The 17,832-nt window shown below is 41.9% G+C and overlaps 1 protein-coding gene and 1 non-coding gene across 3 annotated transcripts in view; one reads left to right on the forward strand and one right to left on the reverse strand.

Annotated features, from left to right (window-relative positions):
* Positions 1-7,304, reverse strand: part of LOC139384763 (dysbindin domain-containing protein 1-like) — a 33,534-nt gene extending 26,230 nt beyond the window's left edge. Inside the window, exons 1-2 of one of the 2 annotated variants that reach the window (XM_071129636.1) lie at positions 7,023-7,304; positions 1,279-1,422 (exon numbers count right to left, since the gene is read on the reverse strand). In XM_071129636.1, coding sequence (XP_070985737.1) covers positions 1,279-1,422; positions 7,023-7,053 — 175 coding nt within the window. In that variant the 5' untranslated portion in view covers positions 7,054-7,304. Of the gene's footprint in view, positions 1-1,266; positions 1,423-7,022 lie in introns of both variants that reach the window. The other variant, XM_071129635.1, reaches the window with a different exon arrangement.
* Positions 7,305-12,798: 5,494 nt separating this feature from the next.
* Positions 12,799-12,871, forward strand: trnav-cac (transfer RNA valine (anticodon CAC)). The gene has a single exon. It is a non-coding gene; the product is annotated as a tRNA-Val (tRNA).
* Positions 12,872-17,832: the final 4,961 nt, after the last annotated feature.

Raw genomic sequence — 17,832 nt, forward strand, 5'->3', positions numbered from 1 at the left:
GACCCCCCAGGCCCCCCAGCCACCCCATGGCTCACTGATCATTAGCCTAGCCAGAGCAGCCTATAATGAGGATCGAGGGGGGTGACGGGGTAAGCTAGAAAGACAGTTGCAAGGGTCTCCCCCTTTAGTAAAATGATGAGCACAGTATAGATCAGCCAGTCTCAACAAACAGCCTATAATGAGGCTATAATGATTCCCAAACACTCTCATACATTCAGGCTTTAACAGGGGCTTCCACTGTGCCTCAGTAGGATTGGTTATAGTGCACAGTGTGATGCTTGGCTCAGAGCCAGTAAACTGGACTTGACCTTATCTAGAGGTAACAAAGTCATTGGGTCCAGCCAAACTCAGCAAGAGGGCTATTAACAACTTTATCCAATTGTTATTCGCTCCCCACAATACATAAACTGTTGTAGAAAATAAATGTACTACTTTATGATGTAACTCAAGGGTTTCCCTCTCTGTCTGTAGGGTAACTGTGCCCCAGGTGTCTCTTTAAGGCAGAAGGACACAGATACTGGGCTGTAGTGGCTGTCTCCCTGAATGGGTGTTTAGTCGTTGGGTAGATAAAGACTTCCTTGTGAGGCCTGTGTCTGTCTGTGTGTCTGTCTGTGTGTCTATGTGTGCGTGTCTGTGGCCTCTGGCTCAGCCCTGGGCATGGTGTAGATAGACACAGTGACACAGGGCTCCCTCTGTGGGGGGACAGAAACACAATGATGCCTTTTAGCTGGGGGATTGGAAGTGTGGATGGGTAGAGGACAAGGTGGAAGTCAGGTTACTGGAACTGGGAAGATGGGTGCAATATATCTCAATTTAACCCCAGAAGAAGTGATGAACTGACCACAGTGTACACTTGTGCCACAACGCTAAACTAAACAAATTACCCACCTCTTACACACAAAACAAATGAAGGTTTCTCAAGGGTTCTTTATAGCACCATGCAGGTTCCATTTAGAACCTTATGAGCATGGTTCTTTATAGGACCTTTAAAAAAAAGGGTTCCGCTATGGTTACAACCCTTGGTTGGTTCTATAAAGAACTTTCTCAATCTAAAGGTTCTTTGTAGAACCATACAGATTTTTAAAATTTTGCCTTACTAGCCATATTATATACTGTAGTTAAAATTCCATCCAAAATGCCATCCAACTACCATCCTTTAGCCATCCCCTAATTACTATCCTCCCCATCCTCCCCCATTCCTTTTTTTCTATCCATCCAATCCACCCTCCATCCATCTATCCACCACTCCTCCATCGCTCCCCTTACCCCGGTACTCACGTCTCCTCTCGGTGACGTGCAGCAGGCCAGCGGTGTGTCCTGGAAGCCCTCCCTCCTCTTCCCCCACTGGGTGATGGTACAACTCCTTGGAAAGGTCCCCTGAGCTGGAGGGCTTCAGCAACTTCTGGATGTCTTTATTGGGCTCTGTGGTGGTAAACACACACACATACACACACACGTAAGTACACACGTACGCACACACACAGGAAAAGAGGGAGAGAGCAAATGAGACAGGTAAGAGTGAGTGATCGTTGTCACTGTCTAGCCCTTCCTGCATCCATGATCTCCTTTTATTCTTGTTTGGCAGATGTGTTTTGTGATGCATTTATGGTGTGTGCTGGTAATCATATTTAGCCACTGTGCGTCTCGCCTCAGGAAGCAGTGAGTGACTAGCAGGCTATTCTGGGTGACCATGCCCATCCATCTTCTCCTGAGGATGTCTTGTGTGACATTTGTTTACGGACCCACCCTGCTGTGCACAATGCTGTATAACACAGACACACACACTTGCACACATACGTGCATACATACATTAATACACACGCACACGCACACGCACACGCACACACACACACAGTCTAAATAAACACTGCATAAAATACCAGTATTGGCATTTGGGTTGCAACAGAAAGCGTATAGCCACCAATCTAGAATCTCAAAATGTGTTGAAAAATCAATAATTATTATGTTTTCTACAATGGAACCCCACAGTGTACGTTTCAAAGTGGAAAATTCTGTTTTTATAGCATTTCAATTGTCAGATGAGAAAGAGTTTGTCTTACTTCCATTTTCAGATATTTTGTTGCTCCTGTCTTTCTACAGAGCCTGTTTCACTGTCCTGTGCTGTGCTTTGCTCACAGGGAAAAGACAATGTGTGTTGTTATGTAAAAGGTTGTCTAGTGACAGTAGCTCTACTGTTTCAGTTTCACTACCTCCGTTTCAATGAATCACCGCCTCAGAGCCTCCCTATACTCACTCACATGTTTAATTTAAAGAGTTAAAACTCTGAAACTCTCATTTCATCCACTTCACTAAACCTTTTTACTGTGGTTCTCTATCCCTTTATTTCCCCTCTCATTTCAGAGTTGAGGTTTTTATCCCTTTGGACTACAATTACCACAGGGCCATCATTCTGTGTAGCTTTTCAAAGAGGATAAGGGATGAAAGGTTCATATTACTCTTCTACCAGGCTCACACAGTTAGATGATCCACTTTCTATTGAATATCTCCCCCACATCTAGTGTAATATTTAGTGTAATAGGAGGGGTTGAACAGAAGGTTAACCACGAGTACTGATGATAATCTACAGTAACATTAATCCCCAGGTTATTACATCACCTATTGTATCCACATTAACCCCTGAATAACTCTGTTCCTTTTCCTTAACACTGCATGCTGTGGGCTTTACCATAGACAGGTTTACACATGCGCTGTGTGTGTGTGTGTGTGTGTGTGTGTGTGTGTGTGTGTGTGTGTGTGTGTGTGTGTGTGTGTGTGTGTGTGTGTGTGTGTGTGTGTGTGTTTGTGTGTGTGTGTGTGTGTGTGTGTGTGTGTGTGTGTGTAAATGTATGAAGTTGTGTGTAAAGGTAGTTTAGATATCCTCCAGTGTGTGTGAGTCACGTACAGACAGTGATGGAAATAGACTTATGTGGATGTGCTTGTGTACTAGGCTGAGGTGGACATTCAATTAGGTTTAAATTGAAAACGGCTGTCTCATCTGATGTTCTGAGACAACACATTCCTTGGAGGAAGACTGCATTCCACCAGGCTCTGAGTCATGGAATATTATCCAGGGAGCTGAGGTGTATCTTAGGAGACTCACAAACCAACATACAGCCACATACAGATACCTCTAGTCTCTCTCACACAAGCCTATGTACACCTGAACATTCAGTACACTCACATGCACAGTCATCTACAGTGCACACTCCCCACTCTAGTAGAAATCCATACGCACTTGATCAAACTGTCACACATTCACACACACATGCACATTTTCACACATGTAAGTGTACATGCACACACACACACACACACAAACACACACACACACACACACACACACACACACACACACACACACACACACACACACACACACACACACACATCTCAGGTGGTGTCCTGTACTAACTCTAGTTCATCCAAAAGGCTTCTTAACAGCTTCTACTCCCAAGCCATAAGACTCCTGAACAGCTAATCAAATGGCTATTTGCATTGTCCCCCCCTCCCCTTTTACGCTGCTTCTACTCTCTGTTTATAATCTATGCATAGTCCCTTTAACTCTACCTACATGTACATATTACCTCAATTACCTGGACTAACATGTGCCCCTGCACATTGACTCTGTACCAGTACCCCCTGTACTGTTATTTTACTGCTGCTCTTTAATTATTTGTTATTTGTTATTTTTGTCTTTTTTTAAATCTATTTTTTTACTTAATAACACCTATTTTTCTTAAAACTGCATTGTTCGTTAAGGGCTTGTAAGTAAGCATTGCACTGTAAGGTCTACACCTGTTATATTCGGCACATGTGACGAATAAAATGTGATTTGATTTGATCTCCAGATTCCTCTGAGTCATGCAGCACATTGCTACCTCACTGACTCTGCAGCAACAAGCGTTAGCACAGAACACAGCAGACAGGGAGGAGAGAGGAATGGAGATAGGTGAGAGGGAGAGCGGAATGAAGGTGTGGGTAAAAAGAGGAAAGAGATAGGTGAGAAAGTAGCAGCAGGAGCGTTCTAGAGGTTTACATCCTAACTCCCTGCTGGGCTGCCCTCCCCAAGCCTCTGTTGGACATCATCATCATGTTGTCCCTCAGACTGCACAATCACTGTGGAAACATCCACGTCCTTAGGAATGGAGAAGAGCATCTTTGGCACAGATTGTGTGTGTGTGTGTGTGTGTCACACAGAGAAGGGTGTGGCATTTCAAAGGGTTGGCAAAGCAAGTCACAGACTAAACATGATGGATTCTCATTTCACCCTGGATACAAGGCTTGCTGTTGGCTATCGATTTATTTTTGCAGCGAGGGTCCAAACAAGCTGAGAGAATACAGCTCCACTTTCCCTTCTCTATAATGAGGTGGTGATACTATTTACCGTTTGCTGCTTCATTCCCCATGTCTGTTACCCCCCTCTGTCTGTCAATCTGCCTCATAGTCACACAATTAATGTTTACACCGCTGGAGGCTGCTGAGGGGAGGATGGCTCACAATAATGGCTGGAACGTAGTGAATGGAATGGCATCAAACACATGGAAACCATATGTTTGATGTATTTGATACCATTCCACTCCAGCTATTACCACGGGCCCATCCTCCCCAGTTAAGGTGCCAGCAACCTCCTGTGGTTTACACCTTAAATCAATTGCCAATCATGTTTTACATGCATAGACACACACATAGTATTCATTCAAAGTGTACTAGGGATTTTTCAAGGTGAATAAAAAATAAGAGCAGTCACAGATGACATCAATCAAAATCAATCTGGTTTAATACAACTCTTCCAGAACAGAAGCAGATAACATATTCTAATCTCACAGCACCAATGTTCCGTAAACACCCACTGAGAGGCTTGTAGGAAGTCACAAAATCAGCTGCTACAGAATTACATAGTGTCACAGAATACAATAACAGTCAGTGTCCTCTGTCCGTGTACCTAAAGTCTGGCGTCAATCACTATCAACAGATATGAGAAAAATCTATGATATTCAGTGTCAGGTCTAGTGACCATCAAACCATACACAAATGAGTGTCTGAATTAGAACACTGGGAATCTTATGTGCTGGCCTGCATAAACATCTTAAATGTTCCCATTACACAATGGCACATCACAGTATGAAAGGCACATCACAGTATGAAAGGCACATCACAGTATGAAAGGCTCATCACAGTATGAAAGGCACATCACAGTATGAAAGGCACATCACAGTATGAAAGGCTCATCACAGTATGAAAGGCACATCACAGTATGAAAGGCACATCACAGTATGAAAGGCTCATCACAGTATGTAATGCCTTGCTTCCATTATTTTGTTAGCCACCAATTATTACTATACATGGCACATGTCAATGTTGATACTGTAAATATGTATACTGTAAAGAATGCTCTAGAATGAGACAGATCTGCTAGGTAGTGCAGTGATAGTGACATATGAGGAGACTCATTGACTAAACCAGCTACTGTACCAATGTGGCTCTGGGGACTGAGGTTGTATGTGTCTTTATCCTTAGTGGGTCAGACATACATCCTAGATGAATGAGTGTCAGTCCTACATGGTCTAGGGTAAATATGTCAATGTCAGGTAGCTAGCCTAGCCACCTAAAGTGCCCCCAAGCAGAGATACTTTTCAAAAGAGAGGACTGCTAATCTGTTTCTCAATGCTCTGGAATGGCTTATTGTACAATCCTACTGAACATATGAAAGTAATAAACTTAACCTAGCTGTCTGCAGAGATCTCTGATATAACCAAGCCATATCAAATGAGTAATTGGATGTGGTCTTGTTCACTAGGACAGTCTCTAATAGGTCATTCAACGCGATGAATGAGCTGACACTACCTCATGCTCCTCTTGACCCAGTGTGCCCTACTGTAAATGCCTACTGACTGAGCACTCAGTGAGTGTGTGTCATGAGCAGACCATCTGTACACAGTGTGTTTAATGGAACATGGTGAACACACCACCAGCCAACAGTGAAAGGACTGGAGTGTGCTGTTTGAAAGGCTGCTCTTTCAGGTTTTGGCTCACACTGCTCCTAGCAATCATGCAGGACTTCCTCTGAATCAGGTTCACACGCACACACAGTGATTGCATTCACCACAATAGTTTAATCAAACTCAACATATCGGTTCAAATCAAATCGATCTTCTTTCAACAGTAAAGGCAACAGGAAGTAAGTCTCTCCACATCCTTCTCCCACCACACTGTTATTTCTCTCATCGAACATCCATCCTTTTTTTCCTATATCACAGATAGCAATCCATCCTACAGTAAATGATGTTGCTATGATCCGTTTTATCAATGTCATTAAGGTATTGTGTCGAATTGATACCATACAAATCATATCTTGTTAATCACATCTTATTAACTACATTGTGTCAACACAGGGTACTGAAATAGCTCTACACACAACAACATCCTCCATATCTGAAAACAGCAACATGAACATGTGTTCATCTTCCTTCCGTTCCCAACCATGTCATTACATGTAAGCATTCAACACATATTTCATATGCATTTAGTCTAAACATGCTAAGACTAGTATGGATTCATTAACACGTTATATATTCTCCAATTCAGACCTGTAGAAACATCCACCACTATCTTATTTCCATCCTTAATGTTGGCTACTGTTTCCTCTACTCTACAGTATCATCTGCAGTCCACTGATGTGCACTGCAGGTGGGCTAATACATTAACAGAACCCACTGATAAGAGAATTAACTACACTAATATACTATTATACAGTCAAAGCTGGCAGAGTACATGATTTAACTAACATAACCACCTAGGCTGCTAGAGTATATGTCTGGGGTAAAACAGAGCACCTATTCTCAGAAACCAAGTCTGGGCTAACAGAGAATTTAAATGTGACAATAGAGTGAAAGAGGCTGGTATGATAGACTAACATGGAAAAGACATAACATAGAGTCCATCTGGAAAGACATGGTGATGGACAGTCTGGTCTAGGCTGATGTATTCTATGCTAACAGTGGATAACATAAAGCTGCACCTACCTGGGCTCCCTGCCCCTCCCTGTGCCTCCATGCAGCCGAGCCGAGAGTGCCGTGCTGTCTATCACAACAGCATGGGAGTGGGGGAGACAGACTGAGAGAGATGGAGGGAGAGAGAGAGGTATGCCAGCTCTCGTTCTCCACAGCTGCACTCCTTTTTTACTCTGTCGTTCTCTTCCTCACTGCCTGGTGCTCATCCCTGCTCAGTACTCTCTCACACACTCACCAGCCTGCCCAATACAGACATGAGAACACACTGAGTTCACCGCTCTGCTGCGCTGCCTGCCTCACAGAGAGAGAGAGAGAGAGAGAGAGAGAGAGAGAGAGAGAGAGAGAGAGAGAGAGAGAGAGAGAGAGAGAGAGAGAGAGAGAGAGAGAGAGAGAGAGAGAGAGCGCAGCAAAACCCAGAACCACTTTGTTCTATAATAACATTGTGAAAAAGCTCAGCGAATGCAGAATACAAAGAGATCTAGAGAGAGAGGGAGAAAAAGAGGGGGATAGAGAGAAAGTGAGAGAGCGCAGGATGGGCACACTGGCAGACTGCCCAGATTGAGAGAGAGAGAGGGTGGCTGTAGGAGGGGTGTTGGTGGGGCTTTGGATAAAGGGAAGGGGAGAGTTGGATACACCACATGGGTGAGAAGTATCACAGAGTCAATATGTGTGTGAGCGTGTGTGTCTGTGTGTGCCAATGACTGTATATATGAATGGACAAAGTCACTGATCACATAACACCATGCATTCCTATGTGAAGACTCAATAGCCAAATTAAGTCGGTTAAGATGGCGTATCACGCGCAGTTTGAGCTACTCCAGCTAGCTCAGTGCTGTCCCTTTTAAATGGGCTCCTGAGTGGTGCAGTGGTCTAAGGCACTACATCTCAGTGTTAAAGGCATCACTACAGACACCCTGGTTTGAATCCAGGTTGTATCACAACTGGCCGTGATTGGGAGTCCCATAGGGTGTGGCACAATTGGCCCAGCGTTGTCCGGGTTTGACCGGTGTAGGCCGTCATTGTAAATAAGAATTTGTTCTGAACTGACTTGCCTAGTTAAATAAAAAATGAGAAAGAGAAAGGCTGCAGGCTGCCATTAGCAACTAAATGATCCTTATACCTTCTTCTCTGTGTGATTTTAAAATAATCGGTTCAAGGACATACTGTACATCTTGTGTGTTAAAGGCAACTATTGGTACCATAATTGTCATCCATTAAAAAAAAAAAAATACACGAAAATTGACCATGAAGATTTCCATTTTTCATTTTTCATTTAACAATGCCTGCAGTACCGCAGTTGGCCTTGAACATCCGCGGCTTCAACGAGCGGGGGCAGTCGTTCTCCACTGGTGTATGTGAATGTGCATACACCTTATTAGGTAAACATCTTAACACTCCAGTTATAAGCCTTGTCCCACAGCAGCATAGACATATTATGATAAGCACAGGACTGCCGATTAGTTTCCTGAAAATGATTTACTCTAGAAGAGGGATGGGGCAGAGAGAGAGATGACACTTTACCCATTCACCTTTGGAAATGTGGATACAGATGTAAGATCTTCATTTAATCACCCTGTTGCAGGAGAAGTTCGCTGTGATGTAGGAATTTTAAAACATTTTGTGCATTTGAGGTTTGAAAAGGCTTCTGAAGTTTGTAATTTCCACTTTGAAATTTCAGACTTGATTTTCCCTTACAAAAACTGTATCAATCCCTACAAAAAGGTCAATTTATTATAATCCACATAATAATTCACATTTCCTTTTGCTGCAAGATTATTTTCCTGCTGTAGCTAACTGGCTCAAATTAAGATCCTACATCTGTACATCACTATAACATACAGTACCTTTCAAAAGTTTGGACACACCTAGTCATTACTCAATCCATCTGGTTTGCGCTTAGTGGGACTATCATTTGTTTTTCAACAGGACAATGACCCAACACAGCTCCAGGCTGTGTAAGGGCTAATTTATTTCTTTATTTATTTTTATTTCACCTTTATTTAACCAGGTGGGCTAGTTGAGAACAAGTTCTCATTTACAACTGCGACCTGGCCAAGATAAAGCATAGCAGTGTGAACAGACAACATCACAGAGTTACACATGGAGTAAACAATTAACAAGTCAATAACACAGTAGAAAAAAAGAGTTTAAATACAGTGTGTGCAAAAGGCATGGAGAGTTAGGCAATAAATAGGCCATAGGAGCGAATAATTACAATTTAGCAGATTAACACTGGAGTGATAAATGATCAGATGATCATGTGCAAGCAGAGTGAAGGAAAAGCAGCCAACAAATGTTCAGTATATGTGGAAACTCCTTCAAGACTGTTGGAAGAGCAATCCAGGTGAAGCTGTCATCAAAGCTGTCATCAAGGCAAAGGGTGGCAACTTTGAAGAATCTTTGTTTAACACTTTTTGGGTTACTACATGATTCCATATGTGTTATTTTATAGTTTTGATGTCTTCACTATTATTCTACAATGCAGAAAATAGTCAAAATAAAGAACAACCCTTAAATGAGTAGGTGTGTCCAAACCTTTGACTGGTACTGTAGGTGCAGGAGAGAAAACATGGATGGATGGACACACGAGTTTGGTCTGTGTGTGAGTGTGTCAAATCAAATCAAATCGTATTCGTAAACAACAGCTAACAACTAACAGTGAAATGCTTACTTCCCAACAGTAAAATTGAAAAATTATAGAAAGATAACACCAGGAATAAATACACAATGATAACTTGGCTATATACACAGCTCATCAGTACCAAGCCAATGTCCAGGGGTACTAGGTAATTGAGGTAGATATCTACATATAGGTAAGGGTAAAATTACTAGGTAACAGGATATATAATAAGCGGAAGGAGCAGAGCATGTGAGTCAAAACTGTTAGTGCAAAATGGTGTCAATGCAGATAGTCTATATAGCCATTTTGGTAACTATTTATGAGTCTTATGGTTTTGGGGTAGAAGCTTTTCAGGATCCTGTTGGTTACAGATTTTGCATCGGTACCCGATTGCCATGCTGTAGCAGAGAGAACAGTCTATGACTTGGGTGGCTGGAGTCTTCGACAATTTTTAGGGCCTTCCTCTGACATCGCCTGGTATAGAGGTCGTGGATGGCAGGGACTTCAGCCTCAGTGATGTACTGGGCTGTACGCACTACCCTTTGTAGTGCCCTGTGGTTGGATGCCAAGCAATTGCCATACCAAGCGATGATGCTACCAGACAAAGATGTTCTCAATTGTGCAGTTGTAGAACCTTTTAAGGATCTGAGGGTCCATGCCAAATATTTTCAGCCTCTTGAGGGTGCCTTTTTCACGACTGTGTTAGTCTGTGTGGACCATGTTAATTCCTCAGGGATGTGGACACAGAGGAACTTAAAGCTCTCAAACCGCTCCACTATAGCCCCGTCGATGTGGATTAGAGTGTACTCTGCCCTCCATTTCCTGTAGTCCACGATCAGCTTCTTTGTTTTGCTGATGTTGAGGGAGAGGTTGTTGTCCTGGCACCACACCGCCAGGTCACTGACCTCCTCTCTATAGGCTGTCTTGTCGTCGTCTGTGATCAGGCCTACCACCACTGTGTCGTCAGCAAACTTAATAATGGTGTGGGAGTTGTGTGTGGCCATGCAGTTGTGGGTGAACAGAGAGTACAGGAGGGGACTAAGCACCCACACCTGAGGGGCCCCGTGTTGAAGGTCAGTGTGGTAGATGTGTTGTTGCCTACCCTCACTACCTGGGGGCGGCACGTCAGAATGTCCAGGATCCAGTTGCAGAGGGAGGTGTTCAGTCCCAGGGTCCTGAGTTTAGTGAAGAGTTTGGAGGGCACTATGCTGTTGAATTTAATGAACAGCATTCTCACATAGGCTGAAGTTGCCAGGGATAATAGAATGGTGCCAGAGGAGTTGCTGCTGTTTTACGGACTCCTAACCAACTGTGCTATATTGTGTTTTTTCGCATTGTTTGTATCTTATTTTGTACATAATATTTCTGCCACTGTTTCTTATGACCGAAAAGAGCTTCTAGATATCAGAACAGCGATTACTCACCTCGAACTGGACAAGGATCTTTTCTTTAAAGCAGGTCTGGGTGTTTTGTAAGAATATTGTCGGTGAGTGGGTAATAGTAGTGGAATGTAATAGGGGTTTACAGGTGGAGGATTAGTTGGTGGTGCAATATTTTCCTTTTCCCCCCTTCCTTTTTATTTTTGGTTAAAAAATGTAACGCGATTGACCACACACAACACATGCACAAACTAAATGTGGGAATGCCATAATACAAAGAAGAAGAAGAAAGTGAGGTAGGTAAATGCAAGGAGTAGCTTTTAATGCTTCTATAGGAAGTATTCAAACAAAACGAGTTTGCTTCAAATGAAGATGTTTATAACAGATGAAGCTATTGTCAGAGGGTTTTGCTTTTTAATGTGACCTATTATGGGTTGCAAGCTAATTGGTGATTAACTAGAACAAAAAACGATCATGCTTTTGGGGATTTTCACAAAATGTAATCCATAGAAGGGTCCTTTTGAGGAAGGATTGTTGACATATATTTGACATTTGTATTTTAAAGCATAATTGAGGAAGAGATTATTGAAGTTTTTGATTGAACATTTGTGACATTGGCTGCATTTACACAGAAGCCCAATTCTGATATTTTTTCCACTAATTGGTCTTTTGACAGATCACATCAGATCTTTCACATCAGATATTTTTCAGAGCTGTTATGATTGGTTAAAAGACCAATTCGAGAAAAAAAGATATATGCTCGTGTAAACGCAGTCATTTTGGCCTTACCCAGGCCTCCTTGAAGACCATAATGTCTTAAAAAAATGAGTCATATGAAGCTTTACCGCTTGCTCTGTAATATTAGTAGTATTTTGACTTCAATACAAAAAACGGTAATTAATTTAGAAATATAGTTAACTAAATACATAAATATTGAAAATATAACATTTTATTTATTTCTGTCTGTAATAAAGCCCTTTCGTGGGGGAAAACTAATTCTGATTGTCTGGGCCTGGCTGCCAAGTGGGTGGGCCTGGCTGCCAAGGGGGTGGCCTATGAGTGATTTCCTCAAATGAACTGGAACTCAGCAAAATCTTTAAAATTGTTGCATGTTGCGTTTATATTTTTGTTCAGTATAGTATACCCACCCTCCTTTTACTTGTACCATTGCACGTCCTGCAAATTACCAGCAGAGGGCGACCATTCTGAATCCATTATCACATTTTCTCTGCTTACATCCCACTCTGGAACTTTGATAAACCCGTAGATTATATTGTGTTCAGAAGTCGATGTTGACGATATAGCTAAAGTTCAAGTATTTATTTGTCATGTTGATTAAAAAGTTTAATATCTTAGCTCCCATCATCATGCCGATGAAAACCTGATCTGTTAGAATTATTTTAGTTAGAATTTACATTGAAAACTTAATTTTACCATCGCAAATATAATACCCTGAGAGAAAGAGGCAAAGCGAGAGGGTTAGCTATCTCTCGACAAAAATCTGTCTAAAATAAACCCAATGCGTTTCAATGGGGTATTGATTTAAGCAGATCTACACTTAACGCCTGCCGAGACAACGACTCGCATTGTCAGGGCGGAGACATGAGCACCTCGTCATTATGTACAGATTTCTGATGAACCTGTCAGTCCATGGGTGGATCTCAAATGATGTCCCTTGATGTCCCTTGATTCCTCACATTCCTCCCATGCCTCTTTCTCAAAACACATTAGACGTGAGAGAAGACAGGAGGAACCATGAAAACAGAATTAAGCTATTTGTACAGTAACTGTTTCCGTAGTGTAGTGGTTATCACGTTCGCCTCACACGCGAAAGGTCCCCGGTTCGAAACCGGGCGGAAACATATTTTTAGCTCTAATGCACATTGGTACACAATTCAATGGTTTAATTTATTCGGCCAACGTTTACATTAAACGATCATCTAAAACATTGTGGAAAAGCAATCTTGAGAGATATTACAAAATACCAGTCTCGCGAGATAGTAATCAACGTTACTTTGACGATACTTTATTGACGTTCGAGCGATTGCAGATGGATGTGTTTAGCTAGGCAGCGTGCAAGATGTTTATTTTTTCAAAGATAGTCCCTTTTCAGAAATCAGTTATATCTGTGCGTGGTAGCAATATTTCCGAATAGTAAGTACGTGTATTCTATTTTCAACAATCTAATAAAGCGTTACAGTTAGACTCACTACAGTGCATTGTGGTAACGTTAGCCAGCTAACGTTACTAGTACTGTAATGTTAATCTAGCTCCATGAATACATGCAATGTGCATTGTAGCTAGCTAACGTAAACGGACTAAACTCCACTCAATGGTAAAGGAAGTTTAGAATTAACTTCACCACTGAGTGGAGCCGAGACCAGTCGGCGGTTGTATTTGATTAACGTTTTTTGAAAAATAATGTATTTCAGCAAACAAAGAAAGGCACGAAACTTCAGAGGAAAAACATAGGTACAATGTACCGAGGTAAAGACAGTTTCAGATTGGATATTCGCCTGTAGTTCTCCTTACGTCCACCAACAGCAGTTAGGGACCGTCAACATAGTGACAAATCACATTTTTCAAATGTCAATAGCTCTTTAACCATTACTCCTAACACTTTCGAAACTGGTTGTAGCTAACCTGTGGCATAGATGCACATTGCACACCCTTTAGTTGGTCAATTTTTTATAAAAAAAAAAAAAATCTCACATGGTTTTACATGAATTTGTCAAAATGTAGAATTTCAACAGCTCCTTGGCCATGTGACCTAGTGACTTCAAACAAGGTTCAGAATGTCCATTCAGTGGGCCTACACATGGCACACCCTTTAGTTTGTCAATTTTTATCTCACATGGTTTTACATAAATTTTTCTAAATTTAGAATTTCAATAGCTCCATGGTCATGTGACTACCCTTCTATATTGCACACTCTTGTTTGTGTACTGTAAAATCACGCGGTGTAACGTACATTTTTCATAGTTTCAAATTTGCAATAGCTCCTTGGTCATGTCATTTACACACCGAAGAAGCATACAGTGGATATACACCCATATTGCATAACCTCTAGTCATGTATCTTCTATATTGTTGTACATTATTATTAGTTTGACAATTAGGGAGTTCAGTCCAGTGTTGTGTTTAGCATTTTCTTTAATATTTATCTTTTTATCTTTGGTAGTTCTAAGTACTTATTTTCCCAGTTTTTTTTTTTTTTTCCACAGTATTTAACAGTGGTACACAATAGGAGAGAGACAGATAATATCTCCTTTCTTTGTTAATATCAACCATAAAGGAAAAGGGCAAAGTACGAGAGTCATGCTATTAAATCAAATTTTATTTGTCACATACACATGGTTAGCAGATGTTAATGCGAGCGTAGCGAAATGCTTGTGCTTCGAGTTCCGACAATGCAGTAATAACCAACAAGTAATCTAACCTAACAATTTCACAACAACTACCTTATACACACAAGTGTAAAGGGATGAAGAATATGTACATAAAGTTATATGAATGAGTGATGGTACAGAACGGCATAGGCAAGATGCAGTAGATGGTATCGAGTACAGTATATACATATGAGATTAGTAATGTGGGGGATGTAAACATTATATTAAGTGGCATTGTTTAGAGTGGCTAGTGATACATTTTTTACATACATTTTTCTAAGTCAGAACCATCCAGAGTAGTGATGCTAGGCAGATGCGGGAAGCGATTGGTTGAAGAGCATGCATTTAAGTTTTTTTGCAGTTGGAGGCCACGGAAGGAGAGTTGTATGGCTTTGAAGCTCGTCTGGAGGTTAGTTAACACAGTGTCCAAAGAAGGGCCAGAAGTATACAGAATGGTGTCGTTTGCGTAGAGGTGGATCAGAGAATCACCAGCCGCAAGAGCGACATCATTGATGTATACAGAGAAAAGAGTCGGCCTGAGAATTGAACCCTGTGGCACCCCCATAGAGACTGGCAGAGGTCCGGACAACAGGCCATCCCATTTGGCACACTGAACTCTATCTGAGAAGTAGTTGGTGAACCAGGCGAGACAGTCATTTGAGAATCCAAGGCTGTTGAGTCTGCCAATAAGAATGCGGTGATTGACAGAGTTGAAAGCATTGGGCGGGTCGATGGATATGGCTGCACAGTATTGTCTTTTGTCGATGGCGATTATGATATTGTTTAGGACTTTGAGCGTGGCTGAGGAGCACCCATGACCAGCTCAGAAACCAGATTGCATAGCGGAGAAGGTACGGTGGGATTCAAAATGGTCCGTAATCTGTTTGTTAACTTGGCTTTCGAAGACTTTAGAAAGGCAGGGCAGGATAGATATAGGTATGTAACAGTTTGGGTCTAGAGTGTCTCTCCCTTTGAAGAGGGGGATGACCGCGGCAGCTTTCCAATCTTTGGGGATCTCAGACGATACGAAAGAGAGGTTGAACAGGCTAGTAATAGGGTTTGCAACAATTATGGTGGATAATTTTAGAAAGAGAGGGTCCAGATTGTCTAGCCCAGCTGATTTGTAGGGGTCCAGATTTTGCAGCTCTTTCAGAACATCAGCTATCTGGATTTGGGTGAAGGAGAAATGAGGGAGGCTTGGGCAAGTTGCTGTAGGGGGTGCAGAGCTGTTGACCCGGGGTAGGGGTAGCCAGGTGGAAAGCAAGCTCAGCCTTAGAAAAATGCTTATTGAAATTCTCGATAATCGTAGATTTATCGGTGGTGACAGTGTTTCCTAGCCTCAGTGCAGTGGGCAGCTGGGGGAGATGCTCTTGTTCTCCATGGACTTTACAATGTCCCAGAACTTTTTGGAGTTTGTGCTACAGGATGTAAATTTCTGTTTGATAAAGCTAGCCTTTGCTTTCCTAACTGCCTGTGTATATTGGTACCTAACTTCCCTGAAAAGTTGCATATCACGGGGGCTATTCGATGCTAATGCAGTACGCCACAGGATGTTTTTATGCTGGTCAAGGGCAGTCAGGTCTGGAGTTAACCAAGGGCTATATCTTTTCCTAGTTCTACATTTTTTGAATGGGGCATGCTTATTTAAGATGGTGAGGAAAGCACTTTTAAAGAATAACCAGGCATCCTCTACTGACGGAATGAGGTCAATATCTTTCCAGGATACCCGGGCCAGGTCGATTAGAATGGCCTGCTCGCTGAAGTGTTTTAGGGAGCGTTTGACTGTGATGAGGGGTGGTCGTTTGACCGCGGACCCATTACTGACACAGGCAATGAGGCAGTGGTCGCTGAGATCCTGGTTGAAGACAGCAGAGGTGTATTTAGAGGACAGGTTGGTCAGGATGATATCTATGAGGGTGCCCGAGTTTACGGATTTAGGGTTGTACCTGTTAGGTTTCATGATAATTTGGGTGAGATTGAGGGCATCCAGCTTAGATTGGAGGACGGCCGGGGTGTTAAGCATATCCATATAGTTTAGGTCACCTAACATTACAAACTCTGAAGATAAATGGGGGGCAATTAATTCACATATGGTGTCCAGGTCGCAGCTAGGGGCTGAGGGGGGTCTGTAACAAGCGGCAACAGTAAGAGACTTATTTCTGGAAAGGTGGATTTTTAAAAGTAGAAGCTCAAACTGTTTGGGCACAGACCTGGATAGTATGACAGAACTCTGCAGGCTGTCTCTGCAGTAGATTGCAACTCCACCCCCTTTGGCAGTTCTTTCTTGGCGGAAAATGTATACACATACATAAGGCATTTTTCAGCTGTGATTTTACCACTCAGAATCCAGAATGGATATGACAATGGGGCCAGCACAGGATGTAATACACCCTTACAACAATCTACTTCTTGATCTTCTTATCTGGTAAACTGCTACTATGTGTCAAGAAAATAGCCCTAATTAGGGGTTAGTGTACTCTAGTAAAAAAGGGCTGGTTTAGATTAAAAACTATTGCCCTGTGTCCCCGTTCATAGGGGCATGAGAGACTAGTCAGTGGTAGAATTGAGTGGGCACTTTATTGGCCCAAACACCCACAAGGTTGAGGTTACTCATGGACAGTAATTAGTATTTGTATTTTGTTGCATTGACGCATTGTGTCTTCTAACTGTCCAAGAATATGATCCAAAGTGTTAGGAAATATTTGTTCCCATAAATACAAAGGAGGATGTCTCTCCTCATACCTCTGGCACTTTAGTCAGACTGCCAGACTGTGCACCACAGAGCCAATCAGGAGAGTCATTATCAGGTTATGTAAACTGTATTCTAATACTCAACATAGAAGGATTTGTCTTAATGTACAGTATATGAAAGTGATGCTATGAAAAGGATTCTTTCATGTTATCAAGCTCAATGTGACTGACAAATCACTGTGATTAAAAAGAGCATATGAAATTGTTTTTCATGAGGCCTACCTGTGCGCCTTCCTTTACGCACCTCTGAACACCTCCTATCCTTGATCCATTCCACATACAGCCATTTGCGGATCTTTTCAGTGTCCATGTGAAAGATAGTTATTGCGAGGATGAAACATTTGTTGACTTAATTTAAAATGTTTAACAACCATGCAAAATGAAGGTCTGCACAGCTTACAGATTTAAGTCTAATAGCATGATATGAAAGTAGACAAACATCAGAGCGTGTGATATGAAGGTATAGTCAGTGGACATTCTGAACCTTGTTTGAGGGCAGTAGGTCACATGACCAAGGAGCTATTGAAATGTTACATTTGGAAAATGTATGTAAAACCATGTGAGATGAAAATGGACAAACTAAAGGGTGTGCAATATACACGGGTAGTCAGTGTACATACTGAACCTTGTTTGAAGTCATTGGGTCACATGACCAAGGAGCTATTGACATTTGAATGTAAAAAA

This window comes from Oncorhynchus clarkii, chromosome 26, assembly GCF_045791955.1.
Source record: "Oncorhynchus clarkii lewisi isolate Uvic-CL-2024 chromosome 26, UVic_Ocla_1.0, whole genome shotgun sequence".
Lineage (NCBI taxonomy): Eukaryota > Metazoa > Chordata > Actinopteri > Salmoniformes > Salmonidae > Oncorhynchus > Oncorhynchus clarkii.